The sequence below is a fragment of the Lactuca serriola genome, chromosome 3 (assembly GCF_051521515.1).
Source record: "Lactuca serriola cultivar US96UC23 chromosome 3, Lser_US96UC23_V15, whole genome shotgun sequence".
Lineage (NCBI taxonomy): Eukaryota > Viridiplantae > Streptophyta > Magnoliopsida > Asterales > Asteraceae > Lactuca > Lactuca serriola.
This window is the reverse complement of record NC_136410.1, coordinates 219,899,959-219,922,658: the sequence shown is the minus strand read 5'-3', so window position 1 is coordinate 219,922,658 and position 22,700 is coordinate 219,899,959. Positions and strand designations below refer to the sequence as shown.

At 34.5% G+C, this 22,700-nt stretch overlaps 1 protein-coding gene across 1 annotated transcript; it reads left to right on the top strand.

Annotated features, from left to right (window-relative positions):
• The first annotated feature begins 5,553 nt into the window (after positions 1–5,553).
• On the top strand, positions 5,554–11,561 carry POD1 (POLLEN DEFECTIVE IN GUIDANCE-like protein). The gene is made up of 11 exons (XM_079031788.1): positions 5,554–6,564; positions 7,410–7,561; positions 8,228–8,331; positions 8,501–8,589; positions 8,683–8,756; positions 9,145–9,295; positions 9,373–9,540; positions 9,774–9,871; positions 10,072–10,194; positions 10,423–10,491; positions 11,235–11,561. Exons 1-11 carry the CDS (start codon positions 5,937–5,939, stop codon positions 11,433–11,435), a joined length of 1,857 nt encoding a protein of 618 aa, XP_078887914.1. The 5' UTR covers positions 5,554–5,936; the 3' UTR covers positions 11,436–11,561.
• Positions 11,562–22,700: the final 11,139 nt, after the last annotated feature.

The following is a 22,700-nucleotide window of genomic DNA, read 5'->3' as shown; positions in this document are numbered from 1 at the left end:
AATTGTTTCTAATTAATAACCTACTCATACTCAAATACACCATACATTGTTCTCTCTTTCTCTCTAACTCTTGTAATGGGTGAAAGAACTTTTTACCCCTCCATGGTATCCTTGACTCATGCTGACCAAACCCTAAAGTCAACAGAAGTCAAACTCGAGTCAACAGTCCAAGTTTGACATGACTCGCCGAGTGCACTCTTGTGACTCGTCCATTTATGGAACTTTGGTCTTGAAATGCCAAGATCATGCTCTAATAAGGGTTTTTCACTCAAGAGCTCTATTAGGGCTGAATAAAGCAGGGACTTTTGGATTCTAGGGACCTCACAAGGTCCATATATGAAGTCCAAACCTCCATATGACTCAATACCCTCAAAGTCCTAATAATATATAGAAAGGAAGCCCTAATATGAGATCTACCCAAACAAATGAGAAAGGTATAAACTTTATACCTTTAACAGGAGCTATTGGATGAATAACAACAGATCTAACAGCCTCCTCTTGCTCCTTGATTGAAATCCTTCTCTTCCCTTCCAAAGTTGCACCAAAATACTCAATATTAGTTCACACACTCTCTCTATTAGCTCAAAGGCGATTAGGGTTTCTCGTCGAGTAGATCATTAATCCCATGTGGAACATCGCAACTCTACTCGACAAGTTGTAACACCGACTCGTCGAGTAGATCAACAGTCCTCAAACTAAATAAATAAACAATATACCTGGAAGTATGGATGTTACATGTTTTATACAACATTATTGTTGGGATTGGATAGATTTAAGTATATGTTATGTACATATACTTGTATCCGTGATATGGTGCTGTTACGGACCTGTTGGTGAGATTTGTAAGTAAATCTCACGGTAAGATAGTTAGTTGAGACTGTCAAGATTATAAACCCTAATCTACTGAAATGTCCCGATATGGTAGATTTGGTTATTGGCTTATGGGGTTAAGCCTAGTGTTGATATATTATTGCATTTCAAGCCCAATATGGTACTTGAATAGTTAAATTGGCTATAATAAAATATTTCTATCACGGTTTATATTTATCTCGGATTGGAGATGATATATATATATATATATATATATATATATATATATATATATATATATATATATATGGGTTATATTTTTCTCGGATTGGAGATAGTATCATTTGATAGGTTTGGGCTTAGTGTTTTTACTAAGCATGATGGGATTATTATGCAAAAAGGTTTATGTTAGATCTCTTAGGAGATATTGTGAATATATATGCCTGATGGATTATGTGTTTGTGTTATTGTAGTTGTAATTCACTAAACTATGAGGCTTACATTGTTTGTTTGTAAATGTTTTGCAGGTTAAAGATTGTAGCGCCCGACTCGATCCTGCGCTTGCTGCCAACACGATCCTTGTGATAGCTTCTTGTGCTCCAGTGTGCCAGTGTATACCAAAATGTTTTGTAAACATTACCTGGTGTGAAAAAAATCTGGGCGTTACATACATCTATGTATTTTTTTTTATTAATCTAATTAATGATAATATCATTTACCATTTAAAAAAAAACCTCTTTTGATTAAAAAAGGAGTAAATTACTTGAATCGTCCATTGTGCAGGTGCCAAAAGACATGTTCAATCCATATTTTAAAAAATTAACTTGGACCATCCTTTATATCGTAAAAAGGTGTATGTTTCGTTCTTACAAACATGAAATGACTATACTACCCTTTTTTATTTATTTTTCATTTAATTTTCAGCTTTATTCTTAGTTGTTATTTATTTTTTATTCTTTTATTAAAATAAATGTAATATATTGCCCTAAAAGAGCACTCCAACAACCCTTTATCTCCTACGAACTTCCCGACCACCCTAAATGTGAAATCCCCATTTTCACGGCCAGAAAAGACCGATTTTGTTTATGCTTTGTTTAAAAATCAGAGTAATATTTTAAATAAAAGTGTTGCTGAATTTGTCCAAAAACAATATATGATAAAGATTTATCAAAAGCATTTCCGTAGAAATGTATTTCATTAAAAAGACTCGGAATGTCATGTTCGATACATATCATAAGCATAAACAATACAATATAGGCCTTACTACATTATTCCGTATTTACAGGCCTAAAATCCATTAATCTCTCATCCCAAGACATCACATCTATGCTCATGCGCCACTACTTGTAATACAAGAAACTGAGTGGGTCAGGCTTAGGAGTCTGGTGAGCACATAGGGTTTTCAACCCACAATAAATAAGTTTATTAACTTTATCAAACCAAACAAACCCGATTACCCCTTCTTGTTATCCTCACTTTATGTCCTTAAAACATCTAACACAAGGGACCTAGTCTAAGGACTATCATCGGGATGGACACTACTACTAAGGGGATTCCTCAACAATAAATGTCCTTAAAGCAACCATGTGGGGGATGGAGTACATCTGGTGAGCACACAGTTCAAATAAACACATACAGGTTGCGAGCCTGCAAGCGTTCCACTGGACTGTCTAGAATAGTCCGTGGTTGTCATCTATACTCCGCTAGATGACTGGATCATCAATAACATCTATAACGGGGCCTCTCAGTATTTTATTTTGTCACACAACAACTATTACATCTACCCATGTTTTACCCAACACATTTTGTAGATATAAAACACATATACAATTTATATCATAAAAAAATTTATAAAATCGTTCATCCAGCATAGATAGCAGGTATACAGATAATATGCACACACAACACGTAATTTATATAAAATACTTCATATCTATGTGTAAGATGAAAATAACTATGCATTCACCTGAAAAAGGTGGTGATTCTGCCTTCGAGCAACGTTTTGTTATCTCAAAACAATTATCCCTCGATAAAACCTAGTATCAATACCACTAGGGTTTAGTCTAATGTTAACCGTGACTAATTAATAGTCTGACTATTATTACTATTATATAAGCGTTAAATGACACTCAATATAACCCATAATAATTATTTTAAGGACCTAATAACATTACTATAATTAATTTGAAAGCTATATTAAAAATTGCGTAAGCATAGCTCACTTACAACGGATTTTAAAGAAAACCGGGCTTTGCTCGGAGCAGCGTTTCCGAACCAAAAGACTCTTTTCTCGGGACTTCGGGAGCCTCGGGGCTTCTTCGGGTGCTAGGGGGTTTACCTAGGCTTTTAGGGGGGGCTTAGGGAGCTGAGAGAGAGTGTGTCGAGAGAGAAAGAGAAGTTGGAAGGTGTGAGAAATGAGGGTGCCCCGACTCCCTTTTTATAGGCTGGAAAAGCCAAAAACTCGTCGAGTTCCAGTCCAGGTGTCACCATCTGGTGGCTAGCCTTGGGGAGGAAGTAACGGCCAGGATTGCGCCACGTCACCCGATTTCGCACAACAACCTCTCGACTTAGAAAAATCATAACTCTCGCATACGAGCTTCGTTTTTGACGTTATTTTTTCCATGCGTAGGTAAAAACAAGATCTACAACTTTCATTTAGACTCCGTCGGCTAATTCTCGACCGATCTTAAACTTAACAGTAGGAGGAGATTAGACTGTTAGATGACTGCGAAAAATTCGTAACTTCTTCATACGAACTCCGTTTTCGTCTGTCTTTTTACCGTTGAGTTCTTATTAATGAGATATTAAACTCTCATTTAGGTCGCGTAAGCCAAAAACCGCTCGAACTAAAATTCGAGTTTCGGGCCGTGCACTGCTAAGTCGAATCTTAGAAAAATCATAACTTCTTCATACGAAGTCAGATTTGGGTGTTCTTTTTATGGATTTTCTCGGTTTAACATATTCTACAAATTTCATTTAGATCACTAAGGCTAAAAAGTCCTCCATCGTAAATTCACTATTTACGTCTCCCGGTACTGTGCCGGTTTTGCCATAAAACTTCGACGTGCCATAACTTATTCGTTATAACTCGGATTTCGGCGTTCTTTATATGTACGGAAACCTTGAGACATATTATACAACTTGGTTAAGACTATTTATTATAAATAATCTTTTGCCGAAAAGACATTTTCGACACTTATTGTCTATAAATTGACTAGCCCGGATCTGCGGGCGTTACACTAAACATCTCACCACCACCGAAAACAACCGCCCACCATCGTTGACTACCACTGCCCCCTTTGACTACCACCAAGAAATCACCATTTCTCTCTCCACCAAATTTGTTTAAACCACCAGCTCCACCATCGATATCCCCTTTTACATCCGAAAATCATCTTTGTCTGAATCTATCGACCTGTTTAGGTGTTTGTATACTAACGAATACCGGTTCATGCAGAGAAGAAGAATCCACTTCATATATCCTCTTTCTCAGCTCCAACAAGCACTACACCAACTCTACCACCGATATCCCCTTTCACTTCTAACAACCACCACCTGTAGTGTAAATCTACGAACGAGTGGTGATATCGACATATTAGTAAGTGGCAATGACAACTCCATCTCCGACAACCCACACAACCTCGAAACCCTAGCTGATAACTAGATCTCAAAACTCTAATCCCGATAAACTGATCTTCGTCTCTCTTGCCATTTTCCCTTGTATGACATCATCATACACATAGGTGTGTGTGTATGTGTGTGTTTCTATATTATGGCTGGTGTTTGTACATGAGGGTTGCGATAGTGAAGGAGGTGGTGGTTTGTGGTTATTTTCGAGAAACAAGTGGTTCATTAGTGGCTTAAGGACCATTGAGAAGAAGAACGAGGGAATAAAGGGTCATCGACGATGTTTCTGAGAAAAATAGGTGGTGGTCGACAATGGTAGGAGGTGGTGATGATTTTGCTTTAGGTTTCTCTGTCAAATAATTTAGAGGGAAAGAGGGTTTAAAAAGGAAGGTGTTAGGATAAAATGGGTGAGATGGGATTTTTTTTTTCATTTTATTTTGTATATTATAAATAATTGTAAGAAAAATAAAATAAATAAATAAAATAGTCATTTTATTTTATGTCTAGCTAATAATAAACCATGCAAATTTAAGCTAACAAAAGAAATAACATATGCAACTTTTAAAGTAATAAAGACGATCCAAATCAATGTTTTAAAAAACGGTTTTTTTGGTTGAACCGATATGGTGACTGATTTCCGAACCGATTTAACCGGCTCGACCATCGGGTTTAACCGGTTTCTATAATTTTCACATTTTTTTTCTATGTTTCTACACATACATACATATATAAATCATGAATTTGACATTTACAAGTTCAAACATTAAAAATATTCATAAAAATAAGTTGTAGATCAATCTAAATACATTAAAATAACACATAACCATAAGTTTTATTGTTTTACATCAACCCATATATATCAAAAAGAAAATAAAGTATAATATTGAAATAAAATATAGTTTCAGATGATTAACAAACACAACAAAAAACTTTATAACATTTACAATATGTTTTTATTTAGAGAAAACTAAATAAATTTGAAAAAAAAAATCATAAAAATTTATCATGCTTGTTGAACCTTCCTCAGCCGGTTTCCGGTCCAGTCGGCGGTTCAAACCAGTTTTTATAATATTGGTCCAAATCATTTTTTTGAAAACAAATATTAAACATGACACATATTTTGTTGTTCAGAAAAAGAGTAACTCGAAAATCTTCCCCTCACTGTATGAAAAGTGAAAACCTCCTCCGTTACTCCGCCACATTCAAACCCTATACAACCTGTGCAGTGTGCACCGATTCTATCCTGTATCTACAACCCTCGCTCTCCAAACAACTTCATGACATCGATTGTTGACGATGCAGAGTAATCAGAATATTTTTTTCAAACAGCATCAATTCGATTACCAGTTCTACCCAACCTCACATTCACTGTTTCGATACAAAGCGATCTTCACATCATCATGTATTTCAACAGAATTCAATTCCGTTGAATTCTCAACCAAACACGCCACAAAAAGAATTTTAGTTTTGTGCTCTCAACTCACCCAAAATCACCACCAATGTCGGACCTGAGATCCGGCGGCCGTAAGCTCTCCTTCGACGTTCTCACGACCTCCGACTCCTTTTTCGATGATGAAACTTTCTTACTCAGATCCGTTTCCGCTCCTCCTATTAACCAAGGGGAGGGCGTTGCTATCACCAAGTCTAATCGACGGAAACGCAAACACAAGGGCTCAAAAAAGAAGAAGAAAAAGGATGGCGATGAACTTGATTTGAATAACGATGGTAGGTCTAATGGTTTTCTTATTAATAGTAATTGCCATAGTGGTGAAACGATGACGACGGTGGTGTACGAGGAAGCTTTTTTGCCGGCGGAGGAGAAGAGTGTTTACCCAGTGACTAGTTCAGTTAGGGAAACACCTGAGTTGAGGCAAAGGAGTAGCGTTTGCGGTGTTGGTGTTGGTACTTCCGGGGAGGAGGCAATGTCAATGTATCGGATTGAGGAGAATGTCAAGGAGGTAGATGATAGTAGTAGGACTGGTAGTCTCTCCGGCAAGGAATTCGATACTGAATTAATGATGAAACAAACGGCTGAGATGAACGTGAATGGGCATCATGTAGGTAGGAAACTGGAAAAGGATCAATCATTGGATTGGAAACGACTGATGGCAGAAAAAGATCCAAATCGTAAGCTTCTTTGCAATCTCTCCCCCTTTTTAATGATTTTGAGTTATTTTGCTGATCATTTATATATTTGATATTTCTTGATATTCACGGCCTAAAGGAGCACACCTCACATTAGCAAAGTGAAAATCTATATAATGGATATATCCCTAGAACTTATGAAATGGTGGAGCTCGAGTTTCAGCAGAATACTTGACCTGCTGGGTTATTTATTTATTTATTTAGTCCAGTACACAGAATTTGTTACATAGGAACGTATTGTTTTGTCTTCCGTGGAGTTAGAAATCACCTTAAAAGAACAGATGATGTTGGCCTTATAAGTTAGGATTTAGAACTACTATGCAAAAGGGAACCAGCCGTTTTGACATGATTAGGAAATGGACGAAGTTGTTCAAAAAGTTTCTTCAGCCTTTGAATGGTGTACCAAGTATATGATAAAATAATGGATACATGAAGGAACAGGTAGCTGGATGAACCAAGAGTGTAATTTGCTGCATGGGAGCTCTGTAGTCTGTACTAATTTTATTATAATATTGAGTACTTTCTGCTAGTTCACTGGAGGATCATCGACATTAATTTCTGTAGAGTTGGTATCGGAGTCTGCAACATGTTTGTTCATTTTCCACTTATAAGCTTTTCATAAAATTTGACCTGCTTGTTTGACATTCTAGGATTTTGTTTTGTTAATGATATGTAAACTCAACAGGATTTTTGTTTTTGAATTATCACTATTGTGAAGATGTATATGTTTTGTGCCACTTGAATTGTAAAATGTAGTTTCAAGAATACGAAACAATGGTACCCTTGCTTTCTACATCTCACGAATTGTGTTGCTGCATTTATGTCAGACAAGTTTTTGTTGGAGAGGTCACCAGTTAAATACTTGTTGGAAGAAATGAATGGTGGAAATTCGTTACGGATGACCACAACCCTTGCCAATGAGAAGGATCGGGAAAGAGTATATGACACTATTTTTCGCATGCCATGGCGTTGTGAGTTGGTAATACAGCTTGTTTTTTTTTTTTTGATCATTTTAATCCCCATATGAAGACATGAATATATATATATATATATATATATATATATATATATATATATATATATATATATATATATATATATATCATGTCAAGCATTGACCCATGTCGGCTGTGGGGCCGGTTGGTGGGAGTGGCTCTCTGTCTAGATTTCTTTTAGTGGGCCCTCACTGCAACTGCAATTGCAATCGTGGAGATAGGGAACTAGAGGAGTTTAAAACTCTAATGGATCGTTTTGCTTCTAGTTTCCATCAAGACAGCTGCTTCTAACCATGAGGATCACCAAAATAATATTTCCCATAGCATCTTAAAGCTTACATATACACATATATATTGTATGTCAACACATGTAAATACAAATGTGTACGCGTGTATATGAATCTGCCAGGCATAGCTTCTTTCTCTGTGATCCTCTGTTACTGTTATATCACATATGGTCAGGATGCAGCTGATGTTGATCTTGCTACACATTCCTCCTGCAAATGCAATGACTTTATTTCTGGATTTGTGCATGCCATTTGGGATCATTGACATCTTAAACTTGAGTTATATTATTGCAAAATGTATGTTTAGAGTTATACCTAGAACCTAGTTTGTTTCTGAATTTTGTTAATGGACTTTTATTTCAGCTCATAGATGTAGGCTTCTTTGTGTGCTTGGATTCATTCCTGTCACTGTTAACGATCATGCCAATTAGGCTTCTCACAAGCTCTTGGAGGCTTTTGAAAACAAGGTATATTTACTTTACAAACTTGCAGATGCTAAATTTCTAGATAATTCAACTTTGGATTTTTTTGACTTGGGCTTGGTTTGGTTTTCAATGTTATTCATTGCAATGCATGCATGGTAAATAGTTTGATAATCTAGAAAACAAGCAACCTTTTATTGTTTTGAATTGACAGGCAGTTGAAGTCGCTTTCAGCAGCGGATCTTTCTGACTTTGGATGTTTTCTTATGCTGGCTTCTGGAATTATTCTATTACAACAAACAGGTTTAGTAAGGGAATCTAGTCCTTAATCAATTGTTTCTGTTTTTAGGTTTGTTTGTGGTTCATTCTCCTAATTTTGTTTTCTGTCTTGTGTAGATATCAGCCTGATCTATCACATGATTAGAGGTCAAGGAACGATCAAACTCTACGTGGTGTATAATGTATTGGAGGTGAGAAGAGAATATGATTAAACACTTTTTTCCAATGGTAACTAGGCAAAAAAGAATTTCCTGGCTAGTAGGGTCGTGATGATTAATTAGAATGTTACAAAAGATGGGATGGGATGGGACCCAAGTTGAAGTTGTGATGTCAATGTGAAATTATAAAGGTAGGAATGTGAAGAAAGGGTATGGAATTATGCAGGTAGGAAATAGTGATAATCATTGTTTCTCCTAGAGAGCAGAGTTTCAAGTGATAATCTATCTCATGAAATGTTGAATGTTACATTGTCAGAAGCTGATTATTAGCTTAGTTTAGTTATTATTATTATTATTATTATTATTATTATTATTATTATCAGTAGTTTGTTTATAACCTAAATTTTGTGATTGCCGACAGATATTTGATAAATTATGCCAAAATTTTGGTGGAGATGTGTTGCAAACACTATTCAATACTGCTGATGGTTTTGCAAATTGCTCACCAGAAAACATGAGATACTGGCTTTGGAGATTCATCTCTGATGAAGCTTTAGCTGTGATGTCGTCAAATATCCTTTTTTGATTTATGAATTATTTTTTGTTAATAAAGATAAATAAGTAGTTGTTGCCTTAACGCATTCTGTACTCGTTCATTCTTTCATTCTATTAGCCCAGGCAATCACCCTGTCGACCTGTATAGTTGCACACAACAATGCGTTGTTTGCTTTGCTGGTCTCAAACAATTTTTCAGAGATAAAGAGCAATGTTTTTAAACGTTTCAACAAGGATAACATACAGAGTCTCGTATATTTTGGTAATTCCTTTTCCTTTCCCCCTCCACTTGGCTTATTGTTTTCTTCGCCTTCCTTACCTATGCCTGTACCTCCCATGGGAATTGGGAAATACTATTTTTATAGTCATGGATGATTTATATCCAAAACTATGGCACCATATCAGGTCCTAATTTGGGGGAACTGTTTTTTTTTTTTTTTTCAAACTTAATATATATATTCATTCTTTATGCCTTTGTGGATAATTTGGTTGCAGATTCAGTGGAGAGGTTCCATATTGCATCATTTCTCATTTTTGTCTTGGCTCAGAATATTTTGGAAGCTGAAGGTCCTTGGTTTGAGAATTTTCTTTATGTAAGTTCTTTTTCCCTTTAATTACATACCTCATTTCTTCTTGGTCAAACAAGTTCAGCATCTTATCATGTTAACCGATGTTCAGAAAAAATTTATTTTAGAATTAATTAACAAGAATGAGAAATAATGTTAATGGCAAGTTTCACCACCCAAATCCAATATTGTCTCTCTTAAAGTCCATTTTTGTTTTGATGTTGCAGAATGCCTTTGTGGTTTACATATGTGAATTAATGATTGATATAATCAAACATTGTTTTATTGCTAAATTCAATGAAGTAAAGCCCATTGTATATTCTGAATTTCTTGAAGACCTTTGCAAACAGGTACTTTCATTTACTTTTCATTCTTGTACTTGTATTGTATTTACTGTTTAGACCTAGGGAATAATGATGGATGCTTTTAATTCTCAGGCTGTTATGAATGAACATAGTCCATACATGTGTACTCTCTACTGTTTAATCAATCTGATATTCTAATTCTTTTTCCTTTTCCTTTACATTATCATTATCATTATCCTAAATACTAATAATAATACATCACTTGTGGAACAGACTCTAAATATCCAGCCTGACAATCCAAAGAAAACCCTTACGTTTGTCCCTCTGGCACCGGCTTCTGTGGTAAGCCTGATATATATATATATATATATATATATATATATATATATATATATATATTCATTATAAGTTCTTTGAAATAAGTTGTTTAAAAGCAACCTTGTTTTTTTGTTCAAAGCATTATACATTTTTTTTTTCTTTCTGTATTTGTTTGTTAGATGGGGATATGATAGAGATGATTTAGGGGAGATAATATTCAAGGGATTACATGATAGTTCAAAGGAATCATATATATATATATATATATATATATATATATATATATATATATATATATATATATATTATAGAGGGTCAAATGCAAGAAATAACAACTTGCTTTCATTGATTTGTTTATCATAGTATTCTACTTCCATTTCTTCCTTTCTCTCTCTCTCTCTCTCTCTCTCTCTCTCTCTATATATATATATATATATATATATATATATATATATTATATATATTACTTTGGAAAATCTACCCAATTATAACAATGCCATTGAAATACAGAACAATTTTCACACTAAAGTTGAATAGTTTTTACAAAGTATAATGTCCTAATAATAATAATAAAAATTTGAAAGTATGTGCTTATATTTCTTGCATTTAATCCTTGTATCTATCTAATCACATGACAGTAAAAGTGAAAAGGAATGAAAGTAGTATAGATTTAAATAAAAGTAGGATTGCTAGTTGTTGCATTTAGTCCTTTTAAGCTGAAAGAGAAAAAGAAAAAAGAAATGATAGTTTGTTTGTTTGAGTTTCAGGTGATACGAGTGTTGAGTCCAGTTTACGCAGCCCATATTCCATGTGGGCCGATGGTATGGAGAGTTGTGTGGATATTTTTGTTGTCAGTGATGACGTTTGTGATGCTGACAAGCCTCAAACTCATCATAGGAATGGGTCTTCGTAAACATGCTACTTGGTATATTAAAAGGTGCCAAGGGAGGAAACTCCACTCCGATTAAATAATCTTAATAACAATAATCATATATAGATGGGTACATATTTTTTTTCTAGAGGAAAAGTATAATTATTATCGACATCATCAGTTTTGATTATTTAAGGCAAAGGAATTGGTAGATTTTGTGAAATGTTTGGACCATCAACTATTTTGTTTAAAAAAGACAACGTTACAGACGTGAATAACACTAGGATTTTAAAACTCGGAACAAATCAAGAAACATACTGGCACTACAAATTGTCTTCTTTTGGATTATCTTTGCTAACAACATATAGTATACAAATACAGATAAGGTTACCCCTCAAGTTTGTTTTATGCTTTTAACTATATGATGCAACCCATGTTTAGAAAGTAAAAAAGAAAGTCACTGGAATTCATTTTTATTTAATTGTAAATTCAAATTTAGATATTCCTAACTGTAGTGAAATACATAACTCATGGATATTGTTCTAAAACCTAAATATTAGTAAAGCTCATTTTCGGGTAAACTACTAAGTATCGAATTCATTCGATCAAACCATCATCATTGAACCTTTTTTTTAGGACTTTTAACTTAATTGACTATTGAAGTTACAGAAACATAACCATATAGCGGTCTGTGTTTAAATCTTGCCTTCTGAGTAAATAAAACGGATGGTCATTTCTCTCTCTCTCTCTCTCTCTCTCTATATATATATATATATATATATATATATATATATATATATATATATATATATATACTAGTTTATAACTCGTGGAAACCACGAGTATAAAAATTAATTAATTTTTTATAATAAAACTTCAAAATTATTAATTAATTATTTTAAATAAATTATTAATTATGAGATATTTTTATTAGTTATGTAAAATTATAATCGTTGATTCAATTAATATATAAAATTAATTTTTAATATATATTAGATATTTTTTACTTGTGAATTAATGAAAACAATAATATAAAATTGAAAATTGAAAATGAAGAATAAATACATTGATAAATAACATCACATTAATTAGGAGGTCTAATAAATTTAAAAAGGAGAACTAATATATTGACAAATGTCATCATATTAATTAAGATGTCTAATATAGTGACACATGGCAAAAAGACTATTTTTTATTAATATAAGGATATATATATATATATATATATATATATATATATATATATATATATATATATATATATATATATATATATATATATATATATATAGAGAGAGAGAGAGAGAGAGAGAGAGAGAGAGACTTAGGTTATTTTGTTTTACTGTTTTTACTAACTATTGTGTGCCAGAATGTACAGATCTGGACAGCGGATAAAATTAATTAATGAACATGATTTAGGGGTATACTGAGGGTATATCATATATGATATCACAATGGGATAACATGTACCATATAATCACACAAATTTTAGCAAAAATGTATTTTGGACAATTAACTACATTTATAAAAGGAAATTTTTGGATTTTTAGGGATAATTAATTATCTTAATTTTAAAAATCTGATTTTTTTTAATTAATTTAATTTTAATTCTAACATAATTTGTATACATAACCGATTATATTCTGTCAGAATAATTTTTTTGTTAGAATGATGTTCTTTCAGAATTTTATTCTATTAGAATATTATTGAAAAATTACAACATTATTGAATCTGGGGTTGAAAAATAACAACATTCTAATATATTCTTATATATCCGAACTTAAATATAAATTCATACATATTCTCAAGCCTTATACATTTTAATATAATTATACATATTCTAAAATAATATCAACAAAATTGAATAAAAATTTTAAAAAATAACAACATTCTAAAAATTGTAAGTATGATCAAACTTTATTCATTCTTTAATTTATTCTTATTAGGTCTTCAACGCATTTTTCCAGTTATTCTTATCACAAATACAACAAAAACTAATAATGGTTAAAAACATGTTACTTGCAATTAACTATCACTTTATATATTTCGAGAGAATACATAGAATACATTATGACAGAATACATAGATTTTATTCTGGCAAAATAATAGGCAATTCAAGATAAATATTTATTACAAAAAAAAAAAAAAAAAAAAAAAGATTAACAGGTAAACAAAGATTCTAAAAGAATCATTAAATATAAATTGTAGTTACCACTTAATTTTGATAGAATATATATGCAATTACCATTTATAGCATCATACAATTACCCATTACTATTGTGTAACCAAAATATATTATAAATTTTTTAACATCCTTAAAAAATCATTAAACCTAAAGTGTAATTATCATTTTAAATTCTAACCAAGTGTATTCTAACATAATACACTATACAAACCATAATGTATTCTTACAAAATCTACTATATTGTGTATTTGATTTTCCTAAAACAATCAGTATTCTGTTAGAATACATTGTATAATAGTTTCTTTTTATTAGTATATGTATGAAACCATGAAAACTTATCATCTATAATCAAGTTGCAGCATAAATTAATAAAATAAATAAAATTACCTAGATGAGTATATTTATGTGTGAAGGTCCAGGAGCAATTCGAGTATTTCTCACAAGTTCGGATGAAATATCAATGTTTTAATCACCCTCTTCTTGATTTTAGTTATATAAACATTATCATCAACCTGGAAGGTGTTAAGAACACATAAAAAAAATATTCTAAGCATGAAAAGATCTTCAGGCATAAGGTATTCATGACGTCATTTAAAAACCTTTTGAATTTGCTATTTTATATTGCATTTCTGTATTACCACTAAAACTGCATCACGTAATAAAAAAGGAATAAGGATGTATTTCCTAAGAAAAAATATTAACCAACCATTTGTATCAATATTTCTATGTCATTACATCTTTTTTATACCAAAAATATTGTGATAAAAAATAAAATCCACTCACATCTTTTCTACTAGACATTTCATCAAACACCTTTAGGGCACACACAAATCATCACGCTTTGTATAATATTACTAATGAAATGAACAACTAAATGCACCAACATCAAATATATTTAAAAACAAAGATGCCTTGAACACCATTACCTCTTATTAGAAGTAGAGAGGATGAGTGTATGAGTGTATAAAAATAAACACGCAAAGCTACTGCCTTTACATCCATGCATGGCCCTTTTTGCTCGAAAGGCCATAAAAACCTCTTAAACTTTGCATGGGGAGTTCTAATGGCATAAAGCTTCCACCTTTATGCCTTAACCTCCCTGAATACTCCCAGATCTAAAAGGATCTTTCTTGGGGACGTCCAAACCCCACAAGCAACCATTCTTAGACCAAAATCTTCATAAAACGGGGAAAGAATAGATCTAATGAACTAATGATCAAGTTAGAGACTTGATTACTAGAAAGTGATGAGATTAGGAAGCTACTTATGGATCCACAAGCCTTTCCTTGAGCCTTCAAGTCCCCTCTTCTACTTTGGGATATGTGATTTCTTCTCGACTACAATTAAAGGCAATATATTTATCTTTTTTGTAGTATTTGTCTAAGTTGCATAAATTTAATAAACATTATCTTGTTTGTTTTATGATGGTTGATTTGTTTTGCTTATGTTGTTTATGTCCAATTATGTTTTGTTATAAACATCATAATCCAACAATTATACAAGAGACATATTTTTTCTTTTTGCACATGGAATTGGATGGTCATACAAAAATTTGGATGAGATATGATTTTGTACACATAAAATGCAAATTATGTGTTTAAAATATACCCATTAAGTTTCTTTTTAGGAAAAGAGTCTTACCTTTTAAACATAGGCGGTTGATTGCTGATCTTTGGAGCCGACAGATGAAGGAGGAACAAAAAGTACTTGTTGTATAGGTGTTGGACAAAAGACCTTAGTCTCACCCTCATCCTATTTGTGGTCCTTCATTATCATTTTTTTATGATAATGTAATGTCCCAAATTTCGAGTCCAAAAATTTCTTTTAAAAACCATTACTAATTCATAACGTTAAGTCATTCAAACATACAAAAAGGGTTTATATAACAAATCATAGTTTCATTTCCAAAACACTTGTTTAATTATGAAAGTAAACATCCCAGGCTAACTTGCTATGGTGTGTGCACTGCAACCCTCCCGAGCTCCTCTTCTGAAAACTAAATACCTAAAACCAAAACTGAAAACCGTAAGCACGAAGCTTAGTGAGTTCCCCAACCTACCGCATACCATACATATCTATTGATCCATGCATGCCATACATAACACTGAGCACATAACCACATACTCGGCTCCTGCCCGCTGCATTGGGCCTCGCCCGCTATCGGACCCCGTTCGTCACCAGGCTCCGCCTGGCTTCGAGCCCCGCTCGGCATACATATCTGTTTTCCTTAGGCCCCGCCTGTCTCCAGGCCCTGCCCGTTACCATATACTAGCGTACAATCATATCACAACACATAACTAACATACTCTACTGGATTACTGTACTAAGGCCTCGCCTATCTTAGCCCTCGCCCCTGTCCTACTATTGATGAATCATGGAACCCCGTCCACGCTCCTACTGACTGTGAGATACGGGCCCAACCCACACTCACTCTTTTCCTAACTTGGGACTCGCCCCTGCTTTACTGCTAATGAGGTATGGAACACCGTCCACACTCTGTTATTAGTGAGATACGGGACCTCGCCCACCCTCACCTCCCTACCAGGCACATACATGTATCACACAAACAACAAGTATAATTATCATACAAACCGTTCCTTGGGCACCCACCCGCTAACATTGAACCTTAGTCCCAAATGTCATACTAGCATATTGTGCCTAGGGCTAACCCCCGGGTCTTCCTACTCATAACTACATGGGCCGACATTGTGGTCGTAGACCCATTCACACAAAGGGAAACTCACATGCACTACTGAACTTTGCTGATAACTCTCTGGCTGCTGTCCGACAACTCTCCGAACCGCTGCTCCACTAGCTCCCCGAGCTACTAATGTCAATATAACAGCTAGTTGCAAACTGAACTCTAGAAGTCAAACTAAGTCAACTTTGGTCAAATTCAAAGTCCTGGTCAAAGTCAACCTTCCAGTTGACTCGACTCGTCGAGTCAACTCATAGACTCGACGAGTTCCTAAACTCAGAAACTCTCCAAATACGACTCAACTCGTCGAGTTCAACGATCTCTGAGTCCCATCCTGTCCAACTCACTAAGTCACCACTCAACTCACTGATCTGCGTCTTAACCAGAAAAGGTTGAGGTTCTGCGACCAGACTCGCCGAGTCCAAGAACAGACTCGCCAAGTCCAAGGCAATCTTCAACAAACTCGTCGAGTCCATGCTCATGTTCATAAAACTCGCCGAGTACACCCATGTGACTCGCCGAGTCTCTTCATATCTCAATCCATACAGTGGCTTTTCCAGCCATGCAGGGGCTCCAATCCATAGATCCACTCTTCTACAGTCTAACCCCCACATAAAGTTGCAAACTTTACGTGAAACCAAGGAGCTAAAGGCCCAAAACACTCTAGGGATAGGATTTAAGACAAAGGGGCTTCACCAATAACTCATTGACTGCTGCTTTAAGACATTCTAGACCATCACAACCCTAGATCTGAAGTAACAATCTCAGATCTAAGCCCCAAACCCGAAATAGATCTCAATCTTACCAAAATAGCCCCAAAATCTCATTCAAGAATAGATCTCATTGCAATAAAGCCAAAGCAACAACTTATTACCTCAAGGATGACCTCCCACTGAAGAATAATCCAACTCACTGCAAAGCCCCTTGCTCCAAGCTTCTTGATCTTCAATATCTCTTCACAAAACCCCCCCTTATCTAAGCTCCAAATTGCTTCCAAGTGTTGGGTTATGAGCATTCTAACACTCCTAAGTGCACATGCAACCCTAAATACCTTGGATCTATGTTTTCTCTATTATACATGCAATTATGAACATCCAAGGTATTATTCTAATCTAGCATACAAAATAATGAATATAACAAGATAGAATACATGCCTCTTTGATGTAGAATGTCTTCATGAAGCTTGAGTGCCTAGTGCCTCAAGTGTGACACCTCAAATGGTTCACACAACACCAAATACACTTGGAATAACTTGAGAGAAACTTGAACACTCCTAAAATCGGCTAGCCCTTTCTTATTATTCATAGTGGCCGATTTTTCCCAAAGAATATGATCTTATATAGTTGTTACAATTAGGGTAAACCCTAATTGTCATGACCTTCCATTTCCTTGGATCCATGGGTTCAAATACACCATGGAGCATCCATGGACCATCCTATGGGTTTTAGCCCAACTTGATTATCCATGGAGCATTAGCCCACTATACAAGTATGGATGATTTACACAATCAACTCATATATTTAATTAGTCTTCTTTTGATCACTTAATTAATTTCTAGATTAATTGTTGATCAATACTAATTAAATAACCCTATTAATATATTAGAACTTATAATATATTAATCAACCTTAAGTGTTATTTCTCTCATTATAGTCTATCCAAGTGCATGATGCCATGCAACCCAAATGGACCATGCCGGGTCGGGTCAAGTCTTACCAATTATAGTTATGGACTTAGACATTAATCCAACAGTCTCCCACTTGGATAAGTCTAAAACTATTATTGCAAGTATGACTTCAAGAACCGACTGGCAATGATTACACATTATGGTATCAAAACCTATGAACATAAATAAAAACACCTTTTATTTATCACCATATGATTACACATTATTCATTGTATACTGTTTCAGCTATCAACTTTATTCTTGAATTTAAAACAATAGTTGTCCCATGCTCCAAGCATGTACACTATGTTTTCTAAACACTAGTCATTCCATACACCAAGTATGCATACTATGTTTGTCTATGACCCTTACTTTGTGAAATAAACCAATTGAACAAACTTTCAATGATTCTAATTTCACACTCCTGAATTCTTATGGCAAATGCAGGAATTCCAAATTCATGCCATTTTACCTAAATATGTTAGATTCTCAACATATATGCAATGATTCTCTTGTAATGATTATGCACAAAGTCACAAAGATTTGACAACAGACATTACAGAGCATTCCAAAGAAGATCAACTCCTTGGAAACATCCTTCTTGCATTAAGTTTTCTAATCTTATACAGACTTATTGAACAACTTCCACCAATGGGATCATTTCCACATTCCCTTTTTGACTACCACTTCTGAACAAGAGTTGCCTCTTTTCAGAATATGTCAATATGGTCCTTCCAACAATTAACATTATACTTCCAACTGTCCCTGAGCAACCAATCTTTGGTAAACCTTAGATTGTCCTCGACAATTGCTTAATTGTTTTAGTCATATCCAGTTCTAGACCTTTTCCCTTCTTAATGCCCCAGGCATCTGGAAAATTTTAGACAGAATGAATATAGCACATGTAATCGATCCTATATCCGAAGCATATGGGACACGATTCATGATGTCTCACATAAAGACTAAACCAGTCTTTTGCTATAATATTTTCATTTCTATTTGCCAAGTTCTCATAATTCAGATTATGAAAAGGGATGTCGTAATCATAATCGAGATTTAGAACGCAAATAATGAACCCATATATAGAATTTCCTTATGTTGAGCCATTCCAACATGAAATTCATATATATACTTGACTAAATTTGATTAAAATCTCAATCTCAACTTTTAGAATTGAAATGAAGTATAATTTCCTCTCCCTTAATTATAGCAAAACAACTTTTCAACCACTACAGCCTCACGAATTGAAACTTTTGTTTTCTATAATTAACATTGCTAACTTGCAACCTTTATCATAATTATCATGCTCCCAATAACATGATGATTATTAGAATAACACTTATACTCCCACTAGCTTTGACATGTACTCAGAAATCAGCTGGACTTCTAGAAATCAATACTTTATTGACTTTCTTACCAAAGTTTAGATTTCTGATACTAGATTGCTTTGATAAAACTTTATCAAAATCATACACCTTTCCTTAGATAGCTCACAGGTGTGTCTAAACAATTATGAAAATGGATGTCGTAATCATAATGTTTAGACCTTTTGTCATTCCCACAATTGCTATCTACTCAAAATCTACTTAGTGAAAGAGTTTCCTTACCATCATTTTCATGAATCGAAGATAAACCTTTTGACACTTAGATTTTATGGTGTAAGTGTTCCTATCCATGTGAAGTTGTCAAAACCATAATCATAAGACTAGGTTAGTGACAAATCCAAACTCATATGGACTGAACTCAATCTTAATTTCTTGCCACCTGTGTAACAACCCGAAATTTCGTATCATTGCTTGTAACCCTTTTCGTAATCCATTTCAGTTAACCAATCGTCGTTTTCAAATTCGTTTCCGATTTAGCCATTTAATTAAGTCATTAAATTGTAATTATCTAAAATGACTTAATGGGTATCCTAATTCATTTAGAAATCATTCTAACACCCCATTCTAGTGATCGGAACATTTCTAGAATCAACCATATCGGGTTACGGCAACTTGGCCGGGTGCGACCAAAAGCCCCGTCTAAAGCCGGTATCGGGTAGAATTTCACCGTGTCCAAATCCCGAACACTATTTAAAGTGTTCTAAGCCTTCATTTGAAGCTTTTGCTTCATCTCACTACTCTCTCTCTAACCTCTCTCCTCATCCAAGATTTAGGTCCAAAATCAATGAATTAAGGCTCCAAATCATAGAGGTAACCTCCCTAACTTGTTATTCAACCTCTTAAGCCTTCAAATATGTGTTTAATTTATCATTTTGGACCTGGAACATGTGTTTACGGCCAAGGAGCATTCTTGGGCCATAAACACATAAAATCATGGGTTTTTGAGCAATTTAACCCCTCCAAACCAACATTGGGACTTAGATACGACCTTATGGCTTGCAAATCCGGACTTAGAACACCCTAAACATGGATTTTGAGGAGCATATAAGAGTTTACGGCCAAGGAACATGCTTGGGCCGTAAACTCCTCATTCATGGGGAGTAAACCCATTTTAACATGTTAAAAAGCCATCCAACACCACCAAAAGCCTTGGAATAAATCCTAGAATCATCTAAAAATAGTTTGGGGACCTTAAACATGTCAAACATCCTCCAATTAGGTGTTTACGGCCAAGGCACCCCAAGATCATGTTCATGGGCCGTAAACTCCTTTATGCATGTCAAATGATACCCTAAATTCATACCAAGGCTTGGAAAATTAGTTAGAATCACATGTGATTGTCCTAAGCATCACAAAATAAATATGGTTTGAGCTTAGGGGAGTTTATGACCGTAAACTCCAAGTTTGCAGCCGTGAACTCCCATAAGTGATGTATATGTTGATTCAATCCATTCCAAGGCATTAGAAAAATCCATTCTAGCATTTCCCATGTCCATATAAGCCATTTAACACTCAAAATCACCCAAACATGAGTTCACGGCCGTGAACTCATGTATGTAGGGAATATATGGCCGCAAACTCCATTAGGAGTTTACTCTTGAAGAGTAAACTCAATTCTCAAGTCCCTCGTATCATTACACGTCCATAGATGTCACCCGGGTCACTCCAAACACTCGTTTTGAAGTGTTTTAGCTCATTGGAGTGTAATGTTCCATCTAATTAGTATTTGTGAATCTAATTAGATATATTTGGACATTATTCCATTTTACATAGGAACCTCGCGAGTAATCAAGCCCCGAACCAACGTTTAGCATCCGAAATCGTCACATTTCCTCGTCTGGTGAGTTCATACCCCTACCCTTTTTCACTGTTTTTCACTGTTTTCAGGGGGGAACACAAGCAAAGTACAAGGGATTACTTGTACTCAAAACTTGTTTTCATGTGTGTGTTTCACATTTTATATGCTTTTAACACTGATTGTTACAACTGATAATCGTTTGAACATGCAGATCACGTAAACATATATTTGTGAAATGGATTTTTAAACTGTTATGTTCTATAGATATTTCACAAATGGTTTTCCACATTTTATCAGTTAAAAGCATGACATTAGAATCATTGAACATAAAACTTGTACATTGTTTTGTCCTCGGTAACACTCCACAAAGATACGTGAGTGGAGGACTATCGTATTATTACTAGTAAATTTGTTAGTCATGTATGATTGGAGACACGTCCTCGGCGAACACTCCACAGAGATACGCGAGTGGAGGACTGCACCCGTAACCAGAATCTCTTGGATAGAGAGTGTGACTTGAGTGTATAGATCTATACGGGGCTGACTACCCTACACCTGGCTGCTAGCTACAGCCGAACCAAAATGGTTCAAGGGTGACGAAAATCATAAGGTGATGTGGACTACTTATTGCCATATCTAGTCTATCGTATGGTTATGGAACTCACAATTAGGATAATAGAGATTTACTTAATAGTAATAATGAAAAACGTAATACATTTCACAAGATAACCATGTTTCAGTATACATCTTTCACATTGGTAACCAACAGTCAGGAAAGTATGGGACTTTCCTGGGGAACATTGTACATAATCAGAAAAGTGTAACAAACCGGATAACTTCACATCTTAGAAGGGTAATCATGTTTTTCAGAATACATCTTTTACATTTGATAACCAACAATCAGGAAGGTATGGGACTTTCCAGGGAATACATTTGTACATAACCAGAACAGTATAACAAACCAGATAACCTAACTGTACATTTCACAAGAGTAAACGTGTTTTCAGTGTACAACCTTACTTTACTTTTCATCTTGAGAACCATTAACCAACCTTTTAAGAAAATATGGGATTTTCTTGGTGTGTGTAACATTTTCAGAAACAGAAAGGAAACTTGAACATTTTCACAAAACAAAACCGCTTATGAACTCACCAGCGTTATGCTGCTTTTCAAACCGCCTGTGTTCTCAGGTCAGCGTTAGAACAAGTACCCGAAGATCCTTTTGTCCAAAGATGGAGTGCGCAGAAGACCTGTTTCATTTTGTTTATATATATATATATATATATATATATATATATATATATATATATATATATACTATGTATCACAACTGTACAACTTTGCTTTTGAAACCATTGTAAAACTTTTCAATATGTAATGTAATGGTTGTTTTACTTTACTTACTATGTGCATTGGATTTGATACTCAACATGGAGTCAACCCCGGAAATGTTTCCGCCTTCGGTTATCGGGGTGTGACAACCTGGCAGCTCAAGGGCCTGCCATTGCTTCCAAGTTGTTGTGCAACCAATTGAGAACTTTAAGAACTCATATGCAAAGCCAACTTTAATTGGAATGGGCATAGAATATGTCAACTACAGATTTTTATTCTTGATTAGATCTTGAACTTC

Coding starts and splice junctions, on each gene's coding strand:
- POD1 (XM_079031788.1), top strand. CDS start 5,937: ATGTCGGACCTGAGATCCGGCGGCCGTAAGCTCTCCTTCGACGTTCTC. Junction 8,590..8,682: donor TATTCTATTACAACAAACAG/GTTTAGTAAGGG, acceptor TGTCTTGTGTAG/ATATCAGCCTGATCTATCAC. Junction 9,296..9,372: donor TTTAGCTGTGATGTCGTCAA/ATATCCTTTTTT, acceptor CGCATTCTGTAC/TCGTTCATTCTTTCATTCTA.